This window comes from Chiloscyllium plagiosum, unplaced genomic scaffold, assembly GCF_037043375.1.
Source record: "Chiloscyllium plagiosum isolate Xiang-an unplaced genomic scaffold, Cpla_swu_hap1 HiC_scaffold_47, whole genome shotgun sequence".
NCBI lineage: Eukaryota > Metazoa > Chordata > Chondrichthyes > Orectolobiformes > Hemiscylliidae > Chiloscyllium > Chiloscyllium plagiosum.
This window is the reverse complement of record NW_028270185.1, coordinates 16,911,108-16,937,523: the sequence shown is the minus strand read 5'-3', so window position 1 is coordinate 16,937,523 and position 26,416 is coordinate 16,911,108. Positions and strand designations below refer to the sequence as shown.

General features: G+C 49.6%; 1 protein-coding gene across 4 annotated transcripts in view; it reads left to right on the top strand.

Annotated features, from left to right (window-relative positions):
* The window catches only part of rasgrp4 (RAS guanyl releasing protein 4), a 175,744-nt gene that overhangs the window by 97,970 nt on the left and 51,358 nt on the right, over nt 1-26,416 (top strand). For all 4 annotated transcript variants that reach the window (XR_015754762.1, XM_087984075.1, XM_087984074.1 and 1 more), the window contains exons 2-6: nt 6,340-6,521; nt 13,951-14,056; nt 20,425-20,487; nt 22,062-22,193; nt 25,880-26,033. Coding sequence is in view for 3 of the 4 variants with exons in the window: in XM_087984075.1 (XP_087840201.1) it covers nt 6,340-6,521; nt 13,951-14,056; nt 20,425-20,487; nt 22,062-22,193; nt 25,880-26,033 (637 nt within the window). In the remaining variant the exon portion in view is untranslated. The remainder of the gene's footprint in view (nt 1-6,339; nt 6,522-13,950; nt 14,057-20,424; nt 20,488-22,061; nt 22,194-25,879; nt 26,034-26,416) is intronic.

Sequence of the window (26,416 nt, the reverse complement as noted above, 5' to 3'; positions counted from 1 at the left end):
GACTCGTGCCTTGTCGATCTGCAAGCCAGGATCTGAATAAAAACCGAAAGAACTGCAGACGCTGGAAATCAGAAACAGTAACAGAAAGGTGCTCAGCAGGTCTGGTAGCGTTTGTGGAGAGAAATCAGGGTTAACATTTCGGGTCAGGTGACCCTTCTTCAGAACAGTAGGAACCTGAAACGTTAACTCTGATTTCTCTCATCGATGTTGTCAGACCTGCTGAGCTTTTCGGCAATTTCTGTTTTTCTTTTGTTTAAAATCCCTTGTGACCGTACACCTGAGCTTCAAAGGTATCCCGTGAAACTAAAGCAGGGTGTGGAACTGCAGTTTCTTTTCTCTCGAGCTGATGTGTGATGTCGCCCGATCAGCTGATAGATCGTTTCCTATTCTCTCTCAGTCTGGAATCACCTCAGTAAACAAACAGGAAGATTTGGGTTTAGATTAGATTACTCACAGTGTGGAAACAGGCCATTCAGCCCAACAAGTCGACACCGACCCTCCAAAGAGCAACCCACCCAGATCCATTCCCCTACACCTAACACCACGGGCAACTTAGCATGGCCAATTCACCTAACCTGTACATCTTTGGACTGTGGGAGGAAACCCACGCAGACACGGGGAGAACGTGCAAACACCACACAGACAGTCGCCCGAGGCGGGAATTGAACCCAGGTCTCTGGCGCTGTGAGGCAGCAGTGCTAACCACTGTGCCACCCACGTGCAGTGCTGCTCACTGCAGTTTCAAGCTGTATATCCCAGCCGGCACTGGGACACAGCACCCCTGCAACTCAGACACAGGCCATTCGGCCTGACCGACCGGTGCTGTACGCTAACGTCTTGCAGACCATTCGGTCCATCGCGCTCGTGCTAGCTCTTGGGAAGAGCAATCCAATTCGTCTCAACTGCTCTGCCCCCCACCCTGCCCATGTCGTTGCATCTTTGCCCCCTTCGAGGGGTCTTGGCTTTTGAAAGTTGGATCTGCTCCCTCCACCCTTTCAGGTGATATCACAGTAATCAGTTGCACTGAAATGAAGAGTCACCCTCTCTACATCTCAAGTCTCCCCCAGTCATCCCTCCATTCATTGCTCCTTTTGGAACCTATCTATTAAATGATCTTCAGCCCATCAATGCTTGCCCCATGTTTTTAGCAAGCTCCACATTCTCCTGAGCTAATGCCTTCTCGCAGAGCACTTTAGGGAACATCTCTGGGACACCCGCACCAATCAACCCCACCGCCCCGTAGCCGAATAATTCAACTCCCCCTCCCGCTCTGCCGAGGACATGCAGGTCCTGGGCCTCCTCCATCGCCGCTCCCTCACCACCTGACGCCTGGAGGAAGAACGCCTCATCTTCCACCTCGGAACCGTCCAACAGTTTCCTCATTTCCCCTCCCCCCCACCTTACCCCAGTTCCAACCATCCAGCTCAGCACCATCCTCATGACCTGTACATCTTCCTTCCCACTTATCCGCTCCACCCTCCTCTCCGACCTATCACCTTCACCCTCACCTCCATCCACCTATTACACCCCCAGCCCCATCCCCTCCCATTTATCTCTTCACCCCTGAAGTTCCCAGCCTCACTCCTGATGAAGGTCTTTTTCCCGAAACTTCAATTTTCCTGCTCCTCGGATGCTGCCTGACCTGCTGTGCTTTTCCAGCACCACTCTAATCTAGACTCTGATCTCCAGCATCTGCAGTACCCAGTTTCGCCTAATATCATCTTTACCAAAAAGCCGCTCTGACGTTCTGCTGCTCTGTAGCGAGGTGGGGGAGGAGAGCCACTTGCTGTCTACTGCCTCCCTTGTACCCTCCTGTCTCTTTCCATTCACCTTCCGGGGTGAACAGAGGGCCCATTGAGTCCCACCTGCTCCCTCTGTGCCCCAAGAGTGCACGAGCCGGTCATTGAACCCAACTCGCCTGACGTTGCCATTGTCATGTTGGCCAAGTATCCCATCAGCCACCTCTGGAGATGAATGGCTGGCCCTGGGAGTCGATCCAACACCAGTGACTGCCATTGGCTGGAGGCCCAATAACAGTCCCCGAGTCATGAATGGAGATGTTGTTCGATCAGAAGTGTAGGGAAGAAAGCAGAGCTTTCTGCTGGGCCAGGAAGTCAGCGTGCATTTTTAAAGAGTTTTCTTTTGTGATGGGATGTTTTTTGCATTTACCTCACGGAGATTTCGTGCTGAGAAATCACATCTGCGAGGAGCTGGGATGAATTTGCAGCCAAAGGTAGAGCTGGGCCGCTTCCCCCTTCATTAAAATCAGACAGTTCAAACCCCAGTCAGGATGTAAAAAGGCACAAAGTCCTGAAGGCCAAAGCTGTGCTATCAGGGGAACCAACAGCAGGATTGATCAGTAGGCCTTTCAAGTCTGATTCACCATTCAATAGAATCATGGCTGATTCTCTATTCCATCATTCGTTAAATTTACAACTGGTGAAGGCCCATTCAGCCTATCAACCCTGATCTATCCTTCGACAAGATCACAGCTTATCGTCTGCACCGTCCCCCATGAGCCTCCCTGTACACCACTGCAGTAGAGGAAGTCACAATCCTCTTGTGTAAAGACATCTCTCCTTGTCTAAGTACTGAATGTTTTGAGACTGGAACCCAGCCAGCAGGGACATTCTCTCTGTCAAGTCCCTTAAAAAATTTCTCACGTTTCAATTCCCCTGAACTCCAGTTCATCTATGTCCAGTTTCGTTGTTCCTCAAGGGGCAGTCCCAGTTTAATGGGCTGGTCAAGCAGTCACATTGAGACCAACAGGCCATTTAGTCCAACTGGTCCTTGCTGATCCAGCAAAGGGCATCCCACCCAGACCCATCCCGCATAACCCATGGCCAATCCACCCTAACCTGCACACTATGGGTAAGTTAGTATGGCCAATCCACCCTAACCTATACATCCCTGCACACTATGCGTAATTTCCCATGGCCAATCCACCCTAACCTACACATTCCTGCACACTATGGGTAATTTCCCACAGCCAATCCACCCTAACCTACACATTCCTGCACACTATGGGTAATTTCCCATAGCCAATCCACCCTAACCTACACATTCCTGCACACTATGGGTAATTTCCCACAGCCAATCCACCCTAACCTACACATTCCTGCACACTATGGGTAATTTCCCATGGCCAATCCACCCTAACCTGCACAGTTTTGGATTGTGGGAAGAAACTAAAGCACCCAGAGGAAGCCCATGCAGACACGGGGAAAATGTGCAAACTCCACACAGTCACCCGAGGGTGGAATCGAACCCAGGACCCTAGCACCATGAGGCAGCAGTGCTAACCACCGTGCCGCCCCATTTATTTTAATACAGGCACTTAGTCATGACTAGCTAGACCCACATTTATTGCCCATCCCAGTTGCCCCTGGAGAAGGTGGGGGTGAGCTGCCTCCTTGAACCGCTGCAGTCCGTGTGCTGTGGATAGACCCACAATGCCCTGAGGGAGGGAATCCCAGGATTCTGACCCAGCGACCCTGAAGGAATGGCGATATATTTCCAAGTCAGGATGGTTTGGAGGGGAACTTGAAGGTGATGGTGTTCCCAAATATCTGCTGCCCGTGTCCTTCTAGATGCCAGTGATCTTGGGTTTGGAAGCTCAGCAGGTCTGGCAGCATCTGTGGAGAGAAATCAGAGTTCACATTTCGGGTCCTGTGACCCTTCCTCAGTCATTTGACCTGAAATATTAACTCTGATTTCTCTCCCGATCTGCTGAGCTATTCCAGCAGTTTCTGTTTTTGTTTCTGATTGACAGCATCTGCTGTTCTTCTGATTTTTATTGGGTTTGGAAGGTGCTGTCTGAGGATCTTTGATGAATTTCTGCAGCGCATCTTGCCGATGGTACACCCTGCTGCTGCTGAGTGGTGGAGGGAGGGGACGTTTGTGGGTGTGGTACCAACCAAGCGGGGGGCTGCTTTGTCCTGGATGGTGTCGAGCTCCTTGAGTGTTGTTGGAGCTGCCCCCATCCAGGGGCAAGTGGGGAGTATTCCCTCACACTCCTGACTTGTGCCTGGTTGATGGTGGACAGGCTTGGGGGGAGTCAGGAGGGGAGTTACTCGCTCCCGGCCTCTGACCTGTTCTTGTAGCCATTGTGTTTCCATGGTGAGTCCAGTTGAGTTTTCTGGTCACTGGTAACCCCCAGCATGATGATAGTGGGGATTCAATGGGGCAATAATTTAGATAGTCTCTTAGTAGGGAGATCATAGCCTGGAACTTGTGTGGTGTAAATATTACATACAGTTACTAAGATGTAATAAATGTTACCTTGTCAACGAAGATTAGAGCTTCTTTAGAGATTGTTTCATTGGTCATCTTTTATGGCAACCCAGTTGAAAGCCTCAGTAGTAACGCTTGAGTAGCACATTGGCTCAGTGGTTAGCACTGCTGCCTCAATGCGCCAGGGTCCCAGGTTCGATTCCAGTCTCGGGCGACTGTCTGTGTGGAGCTTGTACATTCTCTCCGTGTCTGCGTGGGTTTCCTCCCACAGTCCAAAGATGGATTGGCCGAGCTACATCCCCCAAGGGATGTGCAGGTGAAATGGATTGGCCATGGGGAATGCAGGGTTACAGGGATAGGTGGGTGTGAGTGGGGTCCTGTTCAGAGGGGTGGCGTAGACTCAATGGGCTGAGTGGCCTGCTCTCATGCTGTTGGGATTCTACCGGAGCAGGATTGGTGGCAGCTCTCCGGGAACATACCCAAGCATCATTAGAGACAAAAACAGACTCCGAAAAATAAGTAAATATCTGACATTCCCAAATCTCAGCGAAGGGCTGTGTGACGTGCTCCCGTAAACTGCAGTCTGGATGAATCAGATATCAGTCCACCCTGCGTCAGAAGGTCATAGATTTGAGCCCGAGGGGCTTGGGTGGAGAATAGGTTGGTTGTTGCCCCGGTGCTGAACCGAGGGAGTGCTGCAGTGCCGGGGGCGCTCTGACTGCTGCCTCGTGCATACGGAACTGTTTAAGGGAAGTGCTGGCCAGAACAGCACAGGAACAGGCCCTTCAGCCCATCATGTCTGTGCTGACCATGATGCCATTCTAAACTCATCCCACCTGCCTGCACATGGTCCGTATCCCTCTATTCCCTGCCTGTTCATGTTTCTGTCTAAAGGCCTGTTCAATATTGCCTTGTCTCTGCTTCTATCACCTCCCCCAGCTGCGCATTCCAGACACCTCCCGGCCCCTTGTAAACCTCGCACACCTCCTTTTAAACTGCGCCCCCCCTCCTCACCCTTTTAACCTATGCCAGCTAGAACATGACATGTTCACTCTGGGAGAGACTATCCACGCCTCTCGGAATTTTACATCAAGTCACCCACTCAGCCTCTGACGCTCTAGTGAAAACAATCCAAGTTTGTCCAACCTCTCTTTATCACTTAACCAATCAACGTGCTGCCTCACAGCACCAGGGACCCGGGTTCGATTCCACCCTCGGGTGACCGTCTGTGTGGAGTTTGCACGTTCTCCCTGTGTCTGCGTGGGATTCCTCCGGGTGCTCCAGTTTCCTCCCACAGTCCAAAGATGTGCAGCTTAGGGTGGATTGGTTATGCTACATTGCCCATAGTGTCCAAGGATATGTAGGTTAGGTGCATTAGTCAGGGGTAAATGTAGAGTAATAGGGTAGGGGAACATGTCTGGGTGGGATACTGTTTGGAGGGTCAGTGTGGACTTGTTGGGCCAAATGGCCTGTTTCCACACTGTAGGGATTCTATGATTAATAAAAAAAACAGGATCCAAATGTCAGGCCGTTGTCCCATTGTGTTTTGCCAAGAACATAGAACATTCCAGCACAGTACAGGCCCTTCGGCCCTCGATGTTGCGCCGACCTGTGGCACCAATCTGAAGCCCATCTAACCACACTATTCCATCCTCGTCCGTATGCATATCCAATGACCATGCAGAATCAGAATCTATATCTCCTTGATCCCAATCCATTGCAGAGTTTAGTCAGTCAGTTTTAAAGCTCGTTGGTATCCCATCAGGCTGTTGGACGCGTTGGGTTATTTTTACTGCATTAGAAACAGAGAAATGTGAGTTTTGTTTTTATGGGAACGTGACATATGCTCAGGAACTGTAACCTGAATCTGCAAACACAGTTGCCCAGTACGATACAAAGCTGGTGAACTTCAGTGGAACGGTATCTTGTATTGTAGGGAGTTGACTCCCTTTTTATCTGCTTGCTTACTGACGCACTTCACACGGCCTCTCAAACAAGTCACAGCTGAGATCTCCCTCTCCTGCTTTCCCTGTCTCGCCCCATTGACAGGCCTAGGTGCTGCCGGCTGTTATAACCTTCTCCCTCCCCCACCGTTCTCTGTTGCAGGAAGTCTCGCCATGAGTATCAGAGCTCCCAGGGCAGCAAGGCCATCCAGAGGCAGTGCAGGCGAAGAATGACCTGCCCCAGTCCAGCCGAGATCAGCAAGGCGAAGGCCATCATGTCCATGCCTCAGCTCAGCAAGGCTCTCAGCCTGGACGAACTCATTCTGAAATGTGTCCAGTCCTTTGGTAAGTAAGAGACCTCTTTCAGAGGCTGATCTTAAAGAGAGATCAGTTTTGTGGGTGGGAGTGTGTGTGTGTGTCAGTGTGTGTCTGTCTACGTGTGTGTGTGTTTCTGTGTCTGTCTCTGTGTGTATGTATGTCTGTGTGCATGTATGTGTCTCTGTGTGTATCTCTGTGTGTGTCTGTGTGTATGTGTCTGTCACTGTGTGTGTCTGTGTGCATGTATCCGTCTGTGTGTGTATCTATATTTGTGTATGTGCCTGTCTCTGTGTGTGTCTGTGTGCGTCTGTGTGTGTATCTGTGTGTGTGTGTGTATCTGTGCTTGTGTATGTGAGCGTGTGTCTGTGAGCATATGTACGTGTTTGTGAGTATGTGTGTATGTGTTATATGTGTGTGTATATGAGATTGTCTGTATACATGTATGTATGACATGTATGTATATGCGCGTGTGCACGTGTACGAGGCTGAGTGTATGTATATACATGAGTTTTAGGTTTGTGTGTATGAGGCTGAGTGTATATATGTGTGTGCATATACATGAGTATATATGTGTGTGTGTATGTATATACTTGAGTGTGTACGTATACATGTGAGTATACATGTGTGTGTATGTGTACACATGAATATTTATGTGTGTATGTATGCATGTGAGTATTTATGTGTGTATGTATGCATGTGAGTATTTATGTGTGTATGTATACATATGAGTATACATGCGTTGTATGTATTCATGTGAGTATACATGTGTGTGTATGTATACACGAGTATTTATGTGCGTATGTATACACATGAGTATTTATGTGAGCATGTATACATGTGAGTATACATGTGTGTATGTATACACATGAGGATATATGTGTGTATGTATACATGTGAGTATACATGTGTGTGTATGTATACACATGAGTATTTATGTGTGCATGTATACACATGAGTATTTATGTGTGTATGTATACATGTGAGTATACATGCATGTGTATGTATACACGAGTATTTATGTGTGTATGTATACATGAGTATACATGCGTGTGTATGTATACATATGAGTATTTATGTGTGCATGTATACATGTCAGTATACGTGTGTGTATGTATACACATGAGTATTTATGTGTGTGTATACATGTGAGTATACACATGTGTGTATGTATACACATGAGTATACATGTGTGTATGTATACGTATGAGTATACATGCGTGTGTATGTGTACACATGAGTATTTATGTGTGTATGTATACATGTGAGTATACATGTGTGTGTATGTATACACGAGTATACATGTGTGTATGTATACATGTGTGTATACATGTGTATGTGTACACGTGAGTATACATGTGTGTATGTATACATGTGAGTATACATGTGTGTTTGTATACACATGAGTATTTATGTGTGTATGTATACATGTGAGTATACATGTGTGTGTATGTATACACATGAGTATACATGTGTGTATGTATATGTGTGTGTATACATGTGTGGGTATGTATACGTGTGCATATACATGTGTGTGTATGTATACACATGAGTATTTATGTGTGTGTATACATGTGAGTATACACATGTGTGTATGTATACACATGAGTATACATGTGTGTATGTATACGTATGAGTATACATGCGTGTGTATGTGTACACATGAGTATTTATGTGTGTATGTATACATGTGAGTATACATGTGTGTGTATGTATACACGAGTATACATGTGTGTATGTATACATGTGTGTATACATGTGTATGTGTACACGTGAGTATACATGTGTGTATGTATACATGTGAGTATACATGTGTGTTTGTATACACATGAGTATTTATGTGTGTATGTATACATGTGAGTATACATGTGTGTGTATGTATACACATGAGTATACATGTGTGTATGTATATGTGTGTGTATACATGTGTGGGTATGTATACGTGTGCATATACATGTGTGTGTATGTATACATGTGAGTATACATGTGTGTATGTATACATGTGAGTATACATGTGTGTATGTACGCATGTGAGTATACGTGTGTGTATGTATACATGAGTATACATGTGTGTGTATGTATACACATGAGTATTTATGCGTGTATGTATACATGTGAGTATACATGTGAGTATACATGTGTGTGTGTGTATGAGGTTGTAAAACATAATTGTGCATTGCTCAGAAATGGAGCTGGATCTATGTGTCAGAGCTGTGGCTACCTGGAGAGGGGGAGAGAAAAGCAGTGGATTACATTTACAGTGAGAATGCAGCTCAAAGCTTTCATGTATGACCAATTTTTAACAGAAGCTTTTAAACTGGTCCGCTACTGGGCACACTTTACAAATTAGCATTCTTGCAGACTGGGACCAGAGGCTGCAGGGTTGTATAAAGTTGAAAGGCTGCAGTGTAGAGGTCCTTCAGTTTCCCATTCGCCAATGGAGCTAGGCCCTGCAAGGCTGTAACAGCTCAGGTAACAGAGAGGTGCATACGGTCAATCTTGGTGTTCTGCAGTGACAGTGGGTTAACAGAGCTGGCGGACGTTTGCAATTTGAGTCAGTTTCTCGTGAGGATTGTGCATTTTCTCAGGACTTTCAAACCCTGGGTTATTTCCCAAGATCACTGGATTTTTATTTTCATATGCAATCCATTGTCTGATACGTAACAACGAATGTTTTGTTGAGGATCTGTGTGGAAGGCATGGTTTCAAATTAACTCATTTCTTTTAGTGACCCATTTTCCAAGTGGCATCATTTTAGCAAAATAAACCAACATTAGCTTTCTCTTTCTTGTATTTTAGAACACCTTAATTTAGATTCCCTATGGGAACAGGCCCTTCAGCCCAACAAGTCCACACTGACCCTCTGAAGGGTTACCCACCCAGACCCATTCCCCCTCACTAATGCATCTCTATGGGGTAATTTAGCATGGCTAACTCACCCGACCCGCACATCTTTGGACTGTGGGAGGAAACCCGCACAGACATGGGGAGATTGTGTAAACTCCACACAGACAGTCGCCCGAGGCAGGAATCGAACCCAGGACCCTGGTGCTGTGAGGCAGCAGTGCTAACCACTGAGCCACCGTGCCTCCTAAGATCATTTTTCTCAGTCAAGTTGTTGCTGATGCCTTGGCAGAAGCTTACAATGGGGAGGTGAGACTAGAAGGTAATATGAAGAGAGACACATTCAGGTGACAAGCATTCAAATCCCACCTTGGCTGTGGTTGTAATTTGAAATTCAATTCATAAATCTGGAATCGGAAGGCTAGTCTTATTAGTGATGATCCCAAAACTATCATTTTTTTGTTGTTGAACCCCCATCTGGTTCACTAATGCCCATCAGAGAGTGTATTCTGCCATCCTTACCCCGGCCTGGCCTACACGTGACTCCAGACCCACAGCGCTGCGGCTGACTCGTAGCTGCCCTCTGAACAAGCCAGTTTGAGGGCAGTTACGGAGGGGTAACGAATCCTGGCCTTGTCAGTAGCTGCAGAAGAATGAAGAAGTCGAGATTTTATTGGGTTTACTGAGGGACCAGCTCTTCAGATTGCAAGTCTCTGTTGCATTGCAAGAGGTCCACTGCTTTTCATCATTTATACAAATATAAGAGGTATGGTTAGGAGGTTTATAGATGACACCACAATAAGGTAGTGTAGAGACAGTAAAGAAGGTTATCTCATGGTACAGTGGGACCTTAATCAAAAGGGCCCAGGAGAGGCAGATGGAGTTAAATTTAGATAAATGTGAGGTGTTACATTTTGGAAAGGCAAACCAGGGCAGGATTTATGTACTTAATGGTAAGGTCCTGGGAAGTGTTGCGGAACAAAGAGACCTTGGAGTGCAGGTTCAGTTCCTTGGAAGTGGAGTCTCAGGTAGACAGGGTGGTGAAGGAGGTGTTTGGTATGCTTGCCTTTATTGGTCAGTGCATTGAGTACAGGAGTTGGGAGGTCATGTTGCAGACATGTACAGGACATTAGTCAGGCCACTTTTGGAATATTGTGTGCAATTCTGGTCTCCTTTCTATCGGAGAGATGTTTGTAACTTGAAACGGTGTAGTAAAACTTTACGAGGGTGTTGCCAGGATTGAAGGGTTTGAGCTGCAGGGAGAGGCTGAACAGGCTGAGGCTGTATTCCCTGGAGTCTAAGAGGCTGAGGGGTGACCTTATAGAGGTTTACAAAATTATGAGGGGCATGGATAGGGTAAATAGACAAAGTCTTTTCCCTGGGGTCGGGGAGTACAGATCTAGAGAACACAGATTTAAGGTGAGAGGGGAAAGATTTAAAAAGGATCTGAAGGGGAACTTTTTCACCCAGAGGGTGGTCCGTGTGTGGAATGAGCTGCCAGAGAAAGTGGTGGAGGCTGGTACAATTACAACATTTAAAAGGCATCTGGATTGGTATTTGAATGGGAAGAGTTCAGAGGGATGTGGGTCAAGTGCTGGCAGGTGGGACTAGGTCAGATTGGGAGCTAGATCAGGTCAGCACAGATGAGTCAGACTGAATGGCCTGTTTCCGTGCTGTATGACTCTATGACCCTAAGAGGTTTATGGAGATTACTCCTTTTTATTCCATCTAATCAATGCTCTTTCTCCTCCTCTCTCCCTCTCTTTCTCCCTCTGTGACCTGCAAATGGGTCTAAATCTGCCTTGTGGCCTCTAGTAGGGCCTAAGGTGGATGTTGGAGGTGACTCCTATTCCTCTCCCTCGTATGTGTTTACCTCTCGGCCTAGCTCAGTGCATCCCTGGCAGCACGACTGAGCTGCCTAGCTCCCTCAGCCGGTTGTGGGACTGAGCTTCCTGCACAATCTCCAATTGCCGGGCCCCTTCTCCCCCTTCTCCCACCTTCTCCCCCTGCCTCAGCTCCTCTGCTGCTGCCGATCCATGGCTAGAGACTGAGGTAACTGCAGGTGCTGGAACTAGAGGTGGACAGGCAGGAGGCTGGAAGAACACAGCAGGCCGGGCAGCATCAGGAGGTGGAGAGGTCAACTCTCCTTCAGGAACCCTCAGCCGTGGCTTTGTTGACCACATTCGCTCACTCCTTAAACTCGATCTTTCTTTTAGCCCTTTTCCATGTAGTTTCAGCTCCTCATTAGGTTTTAGATTAGATTAGATTCCCTACAGTGTGGAAACAGGCCCTTCAGCCCAACCAGTCCACACTGACCCTCCGAAAAGTAACCCACCCAGACCCAGTTCCCTCTGACTAATGCACCTAACACTATGGGCGATTTAACATGGCCAATTCACCTGACCTGCACGTCTTTGGACTGTGGGAGGAAATCGGAGCACCCGGAGGAAACCCACGCAGACACAGGGAGATTGTACAAACGCCACACAGACAGTCGCCCGAGGCTGGAATCGAACCTGGGACCCTGGTGCTGTGAGGCAGTAGTGCTAATCACTGAGCCACCGTGTTGCAAAATTGTTTTTCTCATCGTTCACAGGCTAAGCCAACCGTGCCCCTGCTGAGATTGGCTGTCCCGATGATGTGAAATTATAAAGGGGAGCAGTCCAACGATGGGGCCTGAAGATTTCAAGTGATGGGGGCTGGGATTATTTTCTTGAGCAGCTTGTTCCATTGTGGGATTGTCTATAGGTAGAGAGGTTGCTGAGAGACTGTCTGGAAGCGCGTGGTTTGTGTAAGCAGCTACCTCATGGTTTTGTCATTGACAGAAAATACCAGGTCCCTGTTCCTGTCAATCCCCAAAGCTGACTTCAATCCAACCCTCCAACCTGGTCACCACCCACGTCAGGTTTGAGTGGGACTCGGGTTGGAGAGTTGGATTGAAGTCAGTTTTGGGAACTTCATCGAACACCCTCAGTCAATTGATCTCCCTTTTGCTACAGTTATACCCATTGATCAAGGATGTACCACTGGTATATCACCCACTCTCCGCCCTGAGTTGGAAATCAGTGTTCCTTCAGTGTCGCTGGGTCAAAGTTCCCTCCCTCAGGGCATTGTGGGTCAAGCCACAGCACATGGACTGCAGCGGTTCAAGAAGGCAGCTCACCCCCACCTTCTCAAGGGGCAACTAGGGGCAGGGCAATAAGTTGAAAAATGTGGTGCTGGAAGAACACAGCAGGCCAGGCAGCATCCGAGGAGCAGGAGAATCGACGTTCCGGGCATAAGCCCTTCTTCAGGAATGAGGCTGGTGTCTCTATGACCTGGGTCCTGATCACTCAAACAGAGCCTTGGTGTGTTTGTAGCGAATGCACCGATCAGCCAAGGTCACTTCAGCCTGAGATGTTGGAGATTTCCAGGAACGTCCTTCAGTAACGACGGCTAACAGACGTGCGTTTCCTGAGAGATTGACATTCTGACAAACAGGGCGCTGCCGAGTTCGCTCCTAACAATGGTGAAGCAATGGAGTCAACCCACCCCTCCGCCACCCCCCCCCACCCCCCACCCCCTTCAGTCTTCTGTAAAGAATCAGAGAACCAAGGGCCCACAATGTTTTCACTCCCTCCTTCCACCTGCTCCCACTTCCCCCTGGAGTTTCTTCCCCCCCCCTTCCTGAAAACCGACAAATGTAAATATTTAGCCAATATTTAACACTAAACCTGCTCGTGCCTTCCTCTCAGGGTGGTTGGGAGAGTGTTAGATTGAAAGGGTTCTGGGCCTCAGCAGTTTCGGTGGGGGCGACTGGGCGAGTTGCTCTTTATCAAACCCTTCACGGTTTTGCCAGTTCCAGTGAAAGGACATAGTCACAAGAGGCTCATTCTCTTTGTCTCTCTCCTCAGAGGCCAGATAACTTGAGCTGCCATTTCCAGCACCCGCGCGATTTTGGCCAAGGTTAACGTGGGGCCGATTTGGGCACAGCAAGCCCCCACAGAGCAGCAAGGTTGTAATGACTGGATACCTCAGCAACACTGATCGGGAGATGAATACTGTCTGGGATAGTGGGCTCTGGGAGGGTGGACTAGGCCACCAGATGACTTAGGGACAACTCTCCTCCCCAATTAGACATCGCCTAGTAGGGGAGAGGAATGGGCTGACCAACTGGGGCAAAAGGTCTCTTGCTGAGCTGTTGACCTCGAAGAGAAAAAGGATTATTTACTCCAATCTGCGGAATCCTTTCCCACAGAGGGCTGTCGAGGCTGGGTCTTTCAGTGTATTCAAGGCTGAGGTAGAGAGGTTTTTCACCAGTGAAGGGATCAAGGAGAAGGGTGGGGAGTGGAGCTGAAGATTATCCATCAGCCACGCACAGCAGAGCGGAGTCAATGGGCTGAATGGTCTACTTCTGCTGCTACATCTTGTAGAATGAAATGGCGTGTGCCCTTTAAGGTGACGCTAAACAGGTGAATGACGGAGGAGGGGTCAGATAGGTTAGGTGGGCTGGATGAGGAAGCGTGGGAAGAGGCTGGTGTACAACTCAGAGATCAATGGGGCTGAATGGCCTGTTTCTGTGCTGCGGAACCATTTTGGCCAACCTCTACTTGACCAACTCTTCCTCTCTTGCCAGATACTGAAGGGTGCCTGCGCTGTAGCAGCGAAACAGTCAACGTCACACTCATGATGCACAGTTGGATCATCCCATCGTCGGAATTCGCTCAGAAGCTCCTGCTGCTATATCCTTTTATGGTCAGAGGTTCCCATTGGAAAGGCTGCAAAAATATTCCATTGCGTTAAGAATTGGAGAATTGGGGGGGGGATGGTGGAGGAGTGAATCTTTGGAATTCTCTATCCCAGAGAGCCATGGATGCTCAGTCAGTGAGTATATTCAAGGCAGAGATTGATAGATTTTGAGATGTTTAAGATATCAAAGGAAAATGGAGGGATGTGGTGCTATGATCTGCATGGCCTACTCCTGTGTCCTACATTTTAACAGAGGGAGGCACATGAGTGAGTTTCCCTTGAGAGCAGATGAAGGATTTGACTGGAACACATAATTCTTTGAAATTTGTTATTGAAGCACATTATTAAACTGGAGAGAGTTCAGAAAAGATTTAGATTAGATTATTTTTTTTTAAAGATTAGATTACTTACAGTGTGGAAACAGGCCCTTCGGCCCAACTACTAGAGTAGTCCACCCAGACCCATTTCCCTCTGACTAATGCACCTAACACTACGGGCAATTTAGCACGGCCAATTCACCCTGACCTGTACATCTTTGGACTGTGGGAGGAAACCGGAGCACCCGGAGGAAACCCACGCAGACACGGGGAGAATGTGCAAACTCCACACAGGCAGATGCCTGAGGCGGGAATTGAAGCCGGGCCTCTGGCGCTGTGAGGCAGCAGTGCTAACCACTGTGCCACCGTGCTGCCCACTTACCAGGATGTCGTCAGGAATGGAAGGTTTGAGTTATAGCGAGAGGCTGAATAGGCTGGGATGTTTTCTCACTGGAGTGAAGGGTGACCTCATAGAGGTTTATAAAATCCTGAGGGATTATAGATAAGATGGGTGTCTTTTCTGTAGGGTGGGGGATTTTGGGACAAGGGGCATATTTTTAAGGTGAGAGGAGAGAAATTTTAAAAAGACATGAGGGGCAACCTTTTTACCCAGAGCGTGGTTGGTGTGCGGAATGAACTTCCAGAGAAAGTGGGTATGACATTTCAAAGACTTTTAGATAAGTAAATGAATAGGAAATGTTTGGAGGCACATGAGCCAGGAGCAGGCAGGTGGGACTAGTTTAGTGTGGGAGTATGGTCAGCATGGACTGGTTAGACCAAAGGGTCTATTTCCATGCTGTATAACTATGATTCAATTATTTCCATTCACGGGGAACCCAGAACATTAGACTCCCTACAGTGGCCCAATAAGTCCACACTGACCCTTCGAAGAGTAACCCACCCAGACCCATTCCCTTACATTTACTCCTGACTAATGCACCTAACACTATGGGCAATTTAGCACGGCCAATTCACCTGACCTGCACATCTTTGGACTGGGGGAAGGAAACCCACGCAGAGAATATGCAAACTCCACACAGGCAGTCACCTGAGGTGGGAATTGAACCCAGGTCCCTGGCGCTGTGAGGCAGCACTGCTAACCACTGAGCCACTGTGCCGCTCCAAGCTGGCATTAGAATTACGGCTCAGTAAGTCAGGGATGATGATGGGTGAGATCTAGAACTCAGAAAATTGCTGTGACCCAGAGGATCAGTGAGACATTTGCAAAGCGTTATCCTTTGCAATCCCTGCAGAGACTGATAGTCCTTGGGACGAGATACGCACTTGCCAGCAATCAATGCACGTTAATCGCAGGACAGGAGCTCACTTTCTGACATTTACACTGTAACAATAATGACAAAACATTACTCACTGAGCAGCGATTCCAGTAAACTGCAGCAAAGGTGTTTCCCCCTCTGGCCTTGTGAACTTTGTAATGCAACCAAAAAAAAAACCCCCACGACATGTTACTAGACAGTAGAGCTGAAAATGTGTTGCTGGAAAAGCGCAGCAGGTCAGGCAGCATCCAGGGAACAGGAGAATCGATGTTTCGGGCATAAGCCCTTCTTCAGGAAGGGCTTATGCCCGAAACGTCGATTCTCCTGTTCCCTGGATGCTGCCTGACCTGCTGCGCTGTTCCAGCAACACATTTTCAGCTCTGATCTCCAGCATCTGCAGACCTCACTTTCTCCTGCTGGACAGTAGACCCCACTCACTTCAGAAATGTTGGCTTGTGTTGAAAGTTCGAAGTTCCTCCCACTGTTACCAGGCCACGAGGTGGTGGGGTTCACAAAAGACCTGGATTCTTACTGACTGGGATCCCCAGTGTCATAAAGATGTGCACCACAGAAACAGACCCTTCAGTCCAACCCGTCCACGCTGACCAGATATCCCTAATTAATCCATTTCCATTTGCCAGCACTTGGCCCTCCAAACCCTTCCTATTCATATACCTATCCAAATGCCTCTTAAATGTTGCAATTGTACCAGCCTCCACCACTTCCTCTGGCATCTCATTCCATACACGTACCACCCTCTGCGTGAAAAAGTTACCCCTTATGTCCTTTTTATAGCTTTCCCCTCTCACCCTAAACCTCTAGTTCTGGACACCCCCAACCCCAGGGAAAAGACCTTGTCTATTTATCCTATCCATGCTCCTTGTGATTTTATAAACCTCTATAAGGTCACCCCTCAGCCTCTGACGCTCCAGGGAAAGCAGCCCCAGTCTGTTCAGCCTCTCCCTGTAGCTCAAATCCTCCAACCCTGGCAAATGTGTGGTGGGCTCTGTCTGCTTTCCGTTGGGGATCTGCGGTGGACATTATTACACCCAGCAGTCCTGTACGAACTGAGGTGATGGTAGCTCATGGACTCCCAGCCCACATGCTGATTCTATAGTCCTGTGGATTCTGCGTCCCATGAGTGTGGTAGATTTAAGAAAACTCTTGTTCTCGTTTTCGGTTGCCCCGAGCACCCGCTGTGGAGGAGAGGTGGGGGCGGGGGGTGCAGGCAGTTCGGGGGACTTCCTCATGAGGCCCTGCTCCTGGCTGTCAACCAGTCCAGGCTGTGGGCCGGGGAGGTTGGGGGAGGGGGGGGGGGGAGGTCAATGTGTCAGAATTCACAAATGCCTGTATCCCTTCGAAGGCTACACCTGGGCCCAACCGTCCTTGGAGAGGGAGTCCACTATTATCCCAACGACCCCAATTGAATCCCAAGCTCCCCATTTCTTAACCCTCCTGTCATTCCCACTCCATGGACACAGTTGGTAACCTGCACAGTTTGGTCATTTAATAGTGGGTTATTAAAGTGAATCTCTAGTGGGGGGGGGGAATTGGCGTCTGGGACAGGGGAAGGGTTTGAAAAGAAAGATGGAAGTCGGTGTTTGTGCTAAATGATTGATTTACACTAAAACTGTGGTGAGTTGCTGAAGGTGTGTGAAAGAACCCCATCCCTATATTATTTACCAGCAGCAACCTCTCCCCCAACGGTCCTCGAGAGAGGGGTGGGGGGTGACGTGTGGCAGGAATAGCCTCCTTAATAACTCCTCCGATTGGCTGCTACCTCTCTCGTGTTAGGTCGTCAGGCTCGAGGTCCTGATTCCAGAGGTAGGCCGAACTATTGCCAGCCTGGAGCTGGCTCAGCCAAATGGCCAGGCTGGTTATCTCACACTGGCTCTCCAGCTGACACCACCCCAACACACCTCCTCCCCCCCCACCACCCAGCCCCAACCCCACACCCCTCCACCCCCCACACCACCATCACCCAAGCCCCCACTTCACCTGCGACTCCACCACACCCCCACCCTATTCCCCACACCCCCAACCCACACCACCTAACCCCATCCTCCCACACCACCATCACCCCACCACACCCCACCCCAACTTCCCCCACCCCAATGCCATTACCCCAATACTATTCTCATTCTCCACAATCCCCCATCCCCAACACCACCATCACCCCAAGCCCCCACCCTACCCCTAACTCCACCACACCCCATCCCCATACCCCCAATCAACACCATCCAACCCCATCCCCCACACCCCAATCCACACCATCCAACCCCATCCCCCACACCCCAATCCACACCATCCAACCCCACCCCCCACACCCCAATCCACACCATCATCACCCCACCCCATCTCTCAACCCCATCTCACCCCAAATTCCACCACACACCCACCCCATCTCCCCACTTCCAACATCACCATCACTCCAAACCCCCACCCACCCCCAACTCCACCACACCCGCACCCCATCCACCACACCTTCAACCCACACTATCCAACCCAAACCCCCACATCACCATCACCCCAGCCCACCCCACCCCCAACTCCACCACAACCCCACCCCATCTCACCCCCAACTCCACCACACACCCACCCCATCTCCCCACTCCCAACACCACCATCACCCCACACCATCCAACCCCATTCCCCCAACACCACCCAGACCCATTCTACACAACCCCCAACCCCCTAACACCACCATCACCACAAGCCCCCACCCCATCCCTAAGTCCACCACACCCCCATCCCATCTCCCAGACCCCAGTCCACCCCAACTCCCTCACACACCCCCACCATCCCCTAGCCCCATCACCCCACCCCAAACCCCATCCCACCACCAGCCCTATTCCCCCCAACTTCCGCCCGCCACCCCTCCCCTCAGGAAGATCCCGCGAGTCCATGCACTGCCCGTCTCCTCCCGCTGTTGCGCCTCCCTTCTGTTAGATTTTGGTCTGCCTCTCTGTGACTGGCAGGTGGTCACATGCTCCCCTGGGTTTTACCTCAAATTCATGTTTAAAAAAGTAACTGCCCTCTGAAGTTGGTCATTCCCGACAGTGCTATGGGCAAGGGAGCCAATCTGCTGGTGACCTAACTGAGAGGTAGTAAAGGCTTGAATAGGGAGGCTGACTGGCCTCCCAGGTGGGCCTTGATGCTACCCCTGAGCCTGGTACAGCAAAATGGTCCTCACCGTCTCAGCGATTCCTTTCTGAGTTTTGCAGAGAGGCAGTGGTCCCAGCAGAGACACAGTGAGATTGTAGATAGCTAACCAGGACTGAACAGAGAGCTTTATGAAGCCTTGCGAGCTGAACAGGAAACTGAAACCCTTATCTCGTAGCCTCTCTAGAACCTGAGGTGACTCTGTTTCTCTGAACTCGGGCCTTTCAGTTCAGAGAACTGAATTGAGAACTCCCGGCTGAGAGGATTTCCCCGAGATTCTCGCTGGCTGGAGTGTGAGACTGGTGATCTGTGCTCGTTGTCAAGGACACCAATCCCCTTGCCTTTTTGCCCCAAAGGAAGTGCCAGCGCTGGGCAGGAAGTGGGTGCCAGGCCTAAACCAGTCCTGTGTCAATCTGAAGAGAACCATTTGTGGGCCAACTGAGCCGTTCTAATGATTTACTCGCTGACATGATAGGGGCCTCCCTGGCTGGGTCCAGCATTTGTTGCCTGTCCCTAGTTGCCCCTTATGAAGGTGGTGGGGAGCTGCCTTAGAGTCATAGACATATTTCTAAGGTGTGAGCAGAAAGATTTGAAAAGGGCACGGTTGGTGGCAGGGAGAGGGCAACTTTTTCCGACAGAGAGTGGCTGGTGTGTGGATGTGGAAGTGGTGGATGTGGGGATAGTTACAACGTTTAAAAGACACTTGGATAAGTTGATGGGTTATGGGCCAGGAGCAGGCAGGAGGGACCAGTTTAGTTTGGGAACATCACACCAACTGGTTGGGCCGAAGACTCTGTTTCTGTGCTGTATGCTTCTCTGACTCTATAACCCCCTGGTCTGCCATCTTCTATAAACTCTGTGACAAGTGAGTAAGAGCAAGTTTTGACTCCCCACTTAGATGTGTCAACCTTTGGATCTCAACTGCCCCTGAAGACCAACTGAGAGGCCCACTCGCACCATTTCTGAGGATAATTAAGAGTCAACTTCATTGCTGTGGGTCTAGAGTCACTTGGAGGCCAGACCAGGCAAGAAGGGCAGATTTTCTTCCCCAAAGGAGGTGAACCAGATGGGTTTTTACTGAGACTCATTATGTTCCAGGTCCACTATTTGAATTTAAATCCCACAGGTGGGAAGTTGTGCCCAGTTCTGAGCATATGTTGTCAGCACTGGTCAGTGGGAAGGGTCACAGATTCAGAATCCTCATTAGAAAGTAAGTTTTCATGCTGAAGTTTATTGAAGTAGAACCCTTCAACTCGACGCTGGTTAAACGCATGATGGAGAGAGGAATAGAAGGGGTGAAGGGCCGAAGGGCCTGTTCCTGGGCTGTAAAGTTTCTTTGCTCTTTGTGTGGTGATGGCTTTGGATGAAATGAGGCAGGAATCGGGTTGTGTGGACCATAGTAGAGGCCAGTTGGGCTGAATGGCCTGCTTCCATGCTGTAAAACGCTCCATAGCAACCGGCGTGGACACTGAGGCAGAACCGCCATGGGAAACGGGACGAGAATGGGAGGGAAGCTCAGGGTTCAAAGAAGTCAGCGCCCACGGGCCGGCAGGACAGTGTGTCGGGCTGAATGTCCTTCGTCCATGATCCTTAACTTCCAGCCACTTACCGAGACGCAGGAGGGGAAAAGCGCGACCAGATTCGGGTGAAGATCTGCCATTTTGTAAGGTAAGTCGTGCACAATAGCCATGGGCTGGGAGTTTGAGGCCTTTGTAATTTGGATTCTCAGCTTTGGGGACTGTAGAGGAATGGACGTATATCCATGGCTGCTGTTCCTAGCAGCTCAGTTGTCACGAGACAGCCGGCTGACTCTGGGATCTGTGGGAGCTAGGTGTGAGACAATCACTTCAATCTTCAGTGGGAAGGTCGACACCCCAGAATGGTCAGCAGTGCAGGACTGGATATGTCACAGGATGGTCCTGAGGCCAGTGCAGCTTCCCCTGACCTTGGCCATCTTTGTATGGAAGGCTATGCCCTCAACTGGTGGCACACTCCCCTCTGAGCTATCAGGTTCTGGGTTCAAGTCCGACTCTCGCCACTAGGGCACATTGTCCGGGAGGTGGGAGTTATGGGGGAGTGGTGTCAGTTGCCACCTTAACACCCGAAGGTGTTCTTCAGATTCCTGAAGAAGGGTTTATGCCCAAAACGTCGATTCTCCTGTTCCCTGGATGCTGCCTGACCTGCTGCGCTGTTCCAGCAACACATTTTCAGCTCAACCTTAACACCCGAAACCTTCTGCCTCCCCCAGCGGGCCGTAAAGCCTCCCCAACGGCAGGTCTTCAAAGAAGCACCTTGCCCAATATTTCCCCCAGCGCAAAAGGTCCACTCGGCCAGTTGTGGGATCCTGCTGTGCACTTGTGGTGGCTAGCGGGTTCCACTTCCCGACGGTGACCCCTATCTCGGGGTGGGGGTAGCCTGTTGGCTTCGGGAGCTCCCGTCCACGGAAATCAAGTTTTCCTCTGATGATCCAGGAATTGAAAAACCGGCCATGATGGCTGACCCTGAGGCGGAGGTTGTGGGATAGTCGTTACCGGGATACCATGCTGGCCAGAATGGCCCCAAACTGTAATGAGAGAGTCTCCTTGATGGCGTGGTTGAGCAGTTGGTTGGTGTGGATCCGTGAGAGATTCATAGAATCCCTACAGTGTGGAAACAGGCCCTTTGGCCCAACAAGTCCACACTGACCCTCCCAAAGAGTAAATCACCCACACCCATTCCCCTATTACTCTACATTTTCCCTGATGAATGCCCCTAACCTACACATCCCAGAACACTATGGGCAATTTCCCATGAGCAATCCACCATAACTTTCACATCTTTGGAGAAAACCCGCACAGACAGTCACCCGAGGCTGGAATCGAACCCGGGTCCCTGGCACTGTGAGGCAGCAGTGCTAACCATTGAGCCACTGTGCCGAGAGAGGAGAATGTGAGGGGGTGAGGTGGGGGTGAGCAAGGACAGCACTGAAGAAGACAGGAGTTTGATCTTACTCAAAGACCTTCCCTGCTCAACCCTCTACCTGCAGGTGAAACTGGTTATAACCACACTGCAGTCTGTTGGGGCTTGCTCTGAGCAAACTGGGCCTTTGGTAGTGCAGCAAAGTTTCTGCTGCATTCGGAAAATCCAAGTCTTGCGGAAATGGTAGACGTGGAGTTGGAGGGAAGGGCTGGAGGAACAGGGCCTGAGCGGGGAAGGATCCCAGTGCTGCGCTGTTCTCAAAATTGCTCTGTCCTTCCCCCCAGGTACTGGATAGCACGTTATCCCATTGTGTTCACTGTGGACAGCAAACTGGAGGATGTGATGTCCCAGTTCTGGCAGTTGGCCCGAAATGAAGGCGAGGAATCTCACTGTCAGCTCATCGACACATCCAACATGTGAGAGCGGTTTCTCTGTCACACTCAGGAATCCCAAACACCCCCCGGCTCCGCGCCCCCCCCCCCCCCCCCCCCCTCTGCACCCACCTAATGTCTCACCCCGCTGTCCTCAATCGCGCAAGACACAAGTGACGAGTTCAAATCCCAGTGACTAGCGTTACAGCCGGTACTGAGAGAGTGCTGCATTGTCAAAGGCTCTGTTAGATTCTCAAGTGGACCCACGCGATCTCGGTGATGTGTTTCAAAGCAGCAGCGGTGGCTTCCTCACCAATCTTAATCCCTCAGCCAACTCCACCACAAAGGTGATCATTGTCAATCCCGTTTCTGGGATCTACGCACTGTCCTGCATCAAATACTCCCTGCACAGGGTTAGATACAAAGTAAAGCTTCCTCTACACTGCCCCCATCAAACACTTCCAGCACAGGGTTGGTTCAGGATTAGATACAGAGTAAAGCTTTCTCGACACTGTCCCCATCAAACACTTCCAGCACAGGGTTGGTACAGGGTTAGATACAGAGTAAAGCTTCCTCTACACTGTCCCCATCAAACACTTCCAGCACAGGGTTGGTACAGGGTTAGATACAGAGTAAAGCTTTCTCTACACTGCCCCCATCAAACACTTCCAGCACAGGGTTGGTTCAGGATTAGATACAGAGTAAAGCTTTCTTTGCACTGCCCCCATCAAACACTTCCAGCACAGGGTTGGTACAAGGTTAGATACAGAGTAAAGCTTCCTCTACACTGCCCCCATCAAACACTTCCAGCACAGGGTTGGTACAGGGTTAGATACAGAGTAAAGCTTTCTCGACACTGTCCCCGGGCCTGGGCAGGCATTGGGCCCATTGCTTATGAAAGCAGTTTGGACCCAGCCTCAGAGGCTGTTCAATGCTAAGGAAGGGGCTGTACTAACGGCCTACCTCACCCCGTTGGCTTTTTGTCTCAGTAATTTACTGATATTTAAAGTTTTTTAACCCTCCACCCAATCCTCTTGCCAACGCTTGCCCCTCACCCACCTCCAATGGCTCCTCATAGTCTCCAAAGCAACACGTGGAGTTGGCCCTTCCAGGCCCAATCACCATTCTTGACAGAAATAGTGAATTCTCTCCTCACAAAGGCTTAGGAAAATAGCCCGCTCGTAATTTTCCTGCAAATCAGTCTGCTGTTGCAACAACCCCTTAAAAGTGTCAAGCAACTGGACCTTTAAACCTTTAACAGCAGAAACTGGTGACGCCTCTTCACATTGTGCGCACATATATTGAAACACTTGACAAAAGCGATCACAGAGTGTGGCATCATGACACTGTCAACCTTCTCCCGCCTCTGTGTCAACAAATCTGCTCACGGCTTTGATTTATGGGAGTCTGAGCTCTCAGCCAAACGGTGACCCCAGGGGGAGATGGGTCTGAGGTCAGTGCCGAAAGCGACTGTGCTAAGCTTAGGAATGGAAACGAAATTTGTTGGAAACACTCGACAAGTCAAGCAGCATTAGTGGCAAGAAAGAGACTCAACCCGCGTTCGCACTGCTGCGAGCACCGCTCAAAGAGTCCGGCAGACGTTTCTGAGTTTTTCCGGCATTTTCTGTCATTATTTCAGATTTTCATCATCCACAGTGTTTGTGTTTCTTACGCAGTGAATGGGGTTGCAATCTGGGAGGAGCCTGACAAGGCAATGGATTCCACAGACCATCTAAAAAAAAAAATAAACTTGAAGTAAGGAACAGAAAAGTGCAGGGCTATGCTGAAAAAGTCGGGGGAGTGGGGGCAGTTGATCTTTCGGAGTGCTAGCACAGCTGTGATGAGCTGAATGGCCGCCTCTTGTGCCGGCATCATTCCCTAGTTTTGGAAAAAGGCCCCTTTTGTTTGTCATTTCTGTCAACAATTTGGATGGAAATGCGGGAGGCATGGTTGGTAAGTTTGCAAATGACATCAAAATTGGTGTGGTACAGTGGACAGTGAGGACTGTTCTCTAAGCTTATAAAAGGGATCTCAATCAATTGGGCTGAGGAGTGGCAGATGGAATTTAATTTGGATAAATGTGAGGCGTTGCATTTGATAAAGCAACAAGGGCAGGATTTATGCAATTAAAATTAGGGCTTTGGGTAGTGTTGTAGAACAGAGGGACCTAGGGGTTCAGGTACATAATCCTTTGAAGTTTGTGTCATATGTAGACAGGAGAAAGTGAGGACTACAGGTGTTGGAGATCAGAGCTGAAAATGTGTTGCTGGAAAAGCGCAGCAGGTCAGGCAGCATCAAAGGAGCAGGAGAGTCGACGTTTCGGGCATAAGTCCTTCTTCAGGAATGAGGAAAGTGTGTCCTAGCAGGCTAAGATAAAAGGTAGGGAGGAGGGACTTGGGGGAGGGGTGTTGGAAATGCGATAGGTGGAAGGAGGTCAAGGTGAGGGTGATAGGCCGGAGTGGGGGTGGGGACGGAGAGGTCAGGAAGATGATTGCAGGTTAGGAAGGCGGTGCTGAGTTCGAGGGATTTGACTGAGACAAGGTGGGGGGAGGGGAAATGAGGAAACTGGAGAAATCTGAGTTCATCCCTTGTGGTTGGAGGGTTCCTAGGCGGAAGATGAGGCGCTCTTAAATTAAGAAGGTATTTAGCACATTTGCCTTCATTGCTCAGACCCTTTGAGTATAGGAGTTGGGATGCCATGTTGAGGCTGTACAGGACTGAAAATGTGTTGCTGGAAAAGCGCAGCAGGTCAGGCAGCATCCAGGGAACAGGAGAATCGACGTTTCGGGCATAAGCCCTTCTTCAGGAATGAGGAAAGTTTGTCCAGCAGGCTAAGATAAAAGGTAGGGAGGAGGGACTTGGGGGAGGGGCGTTGGAAATGTGATAGGTGGAAAGAGGTCAAGGTGAGGGTGATAGGTCAGACTGGGGTGGGGGCGGAGAGGTCGGGAAGAAGATTGCAGGTTAGGAAGGCGGTGCTGAATTCGATGGATTAGACTGAGACAAGGTAGGGGGAGGGGGAAATGAGGAAACTGGTGAAATCCGAGTACTGAGGCTGTACAGGACCTTGGTGAGGCCTTTTCTGGTGTGCTGTGTCCAGTTCCACTCGCCCTGCTATAGGAAGGATATTATTAAATTGGAGAGGGTTCAGAAGAGAGTTACCAGGATGTTGCTGGGACTGGAGGGTTTGAGCTATAAGGAGTAGCTGGATAGGCTGAGAGTTCTTTCACTGGAGCGTAGGAGGTTGCGGGGTGACTTTTTAGAGGTTTATAAAATCATGAAGGACATGGATAGGGTAAACAGCAGGTGTCTTTTCCCTGGAGTGGAGGCTTTCAAGAATGGCGGGCATATTTTTAAGGGGAGAAGGGAAAGGTTTAAAAAAGGCATGAGGGGCAATTTCTTTACACAGAGACTGGTTCGTGTGAGGAATGAACTTTCTGAGGAAGTGTTAGATGCGAGTACAGTTACAACACTTAAAAGATAGTTTGGATAAGTTCATCAATAAGTAATGTTTGGAGAGATATGGTTCAGGAGCAGGCAGGTGGGACTAGTTTAGTTTGGGATTACGGTCGGCATGGACTGGTTGGACCCAAGGGGCCTGTATGACTCTAAGTAAACACCAGCTCCCAGTTAATCTCAGTCAGAGTCGTTGCTGTGACACCTTCTGGTCAATATTGGAGGGGGTGTTCTGGTGTACGATTGGGAGGTAACTCTCCTCTCCTACATGCACACAGACACATGCACGAATGGACGTGGAAGTACACGCAACACGCCATCTCTAGCAACAACAAAAAACGGAAAGTCTCCCTGCTTTTCGATCACCTGGAGCCGACGGAATTGGCAGAACACCTCAGCTACCTTGAGTTTAATTCCTTCTGCCAGTTAACGGTGAGCGGAGGCTTCCTGACGGTGCGTGGGTCGATAAAGTCGGAGACTGGGTATTTACTGGAGGCTGATGGGTTGGGTTTTTCAGTTTGGGTGTGCTCCCTCCCCATTTCCAAACCCTCTGGGAGGTTTTGACAGTGAATCCCTGCCTCTGAGTCACTGCGGACATTCGAGGATCTGCCTCAGGCTTGCCATGCTGCGCTGGATTTATCCATCATCACTGGGAGGACACAAGCCCTAAGAGCCGAGGCCAAACTAAGGCCATCTCTTCCAGTGGCCCGACTGAGGGAGTCCTGCACTGGAGGTGGACCACCTTATGGATGGGGCCGCCATCGCATGCGGGGGAGGGTAAAAGACCCCATGGCTGGCCTTTGGAGGGATTTCCC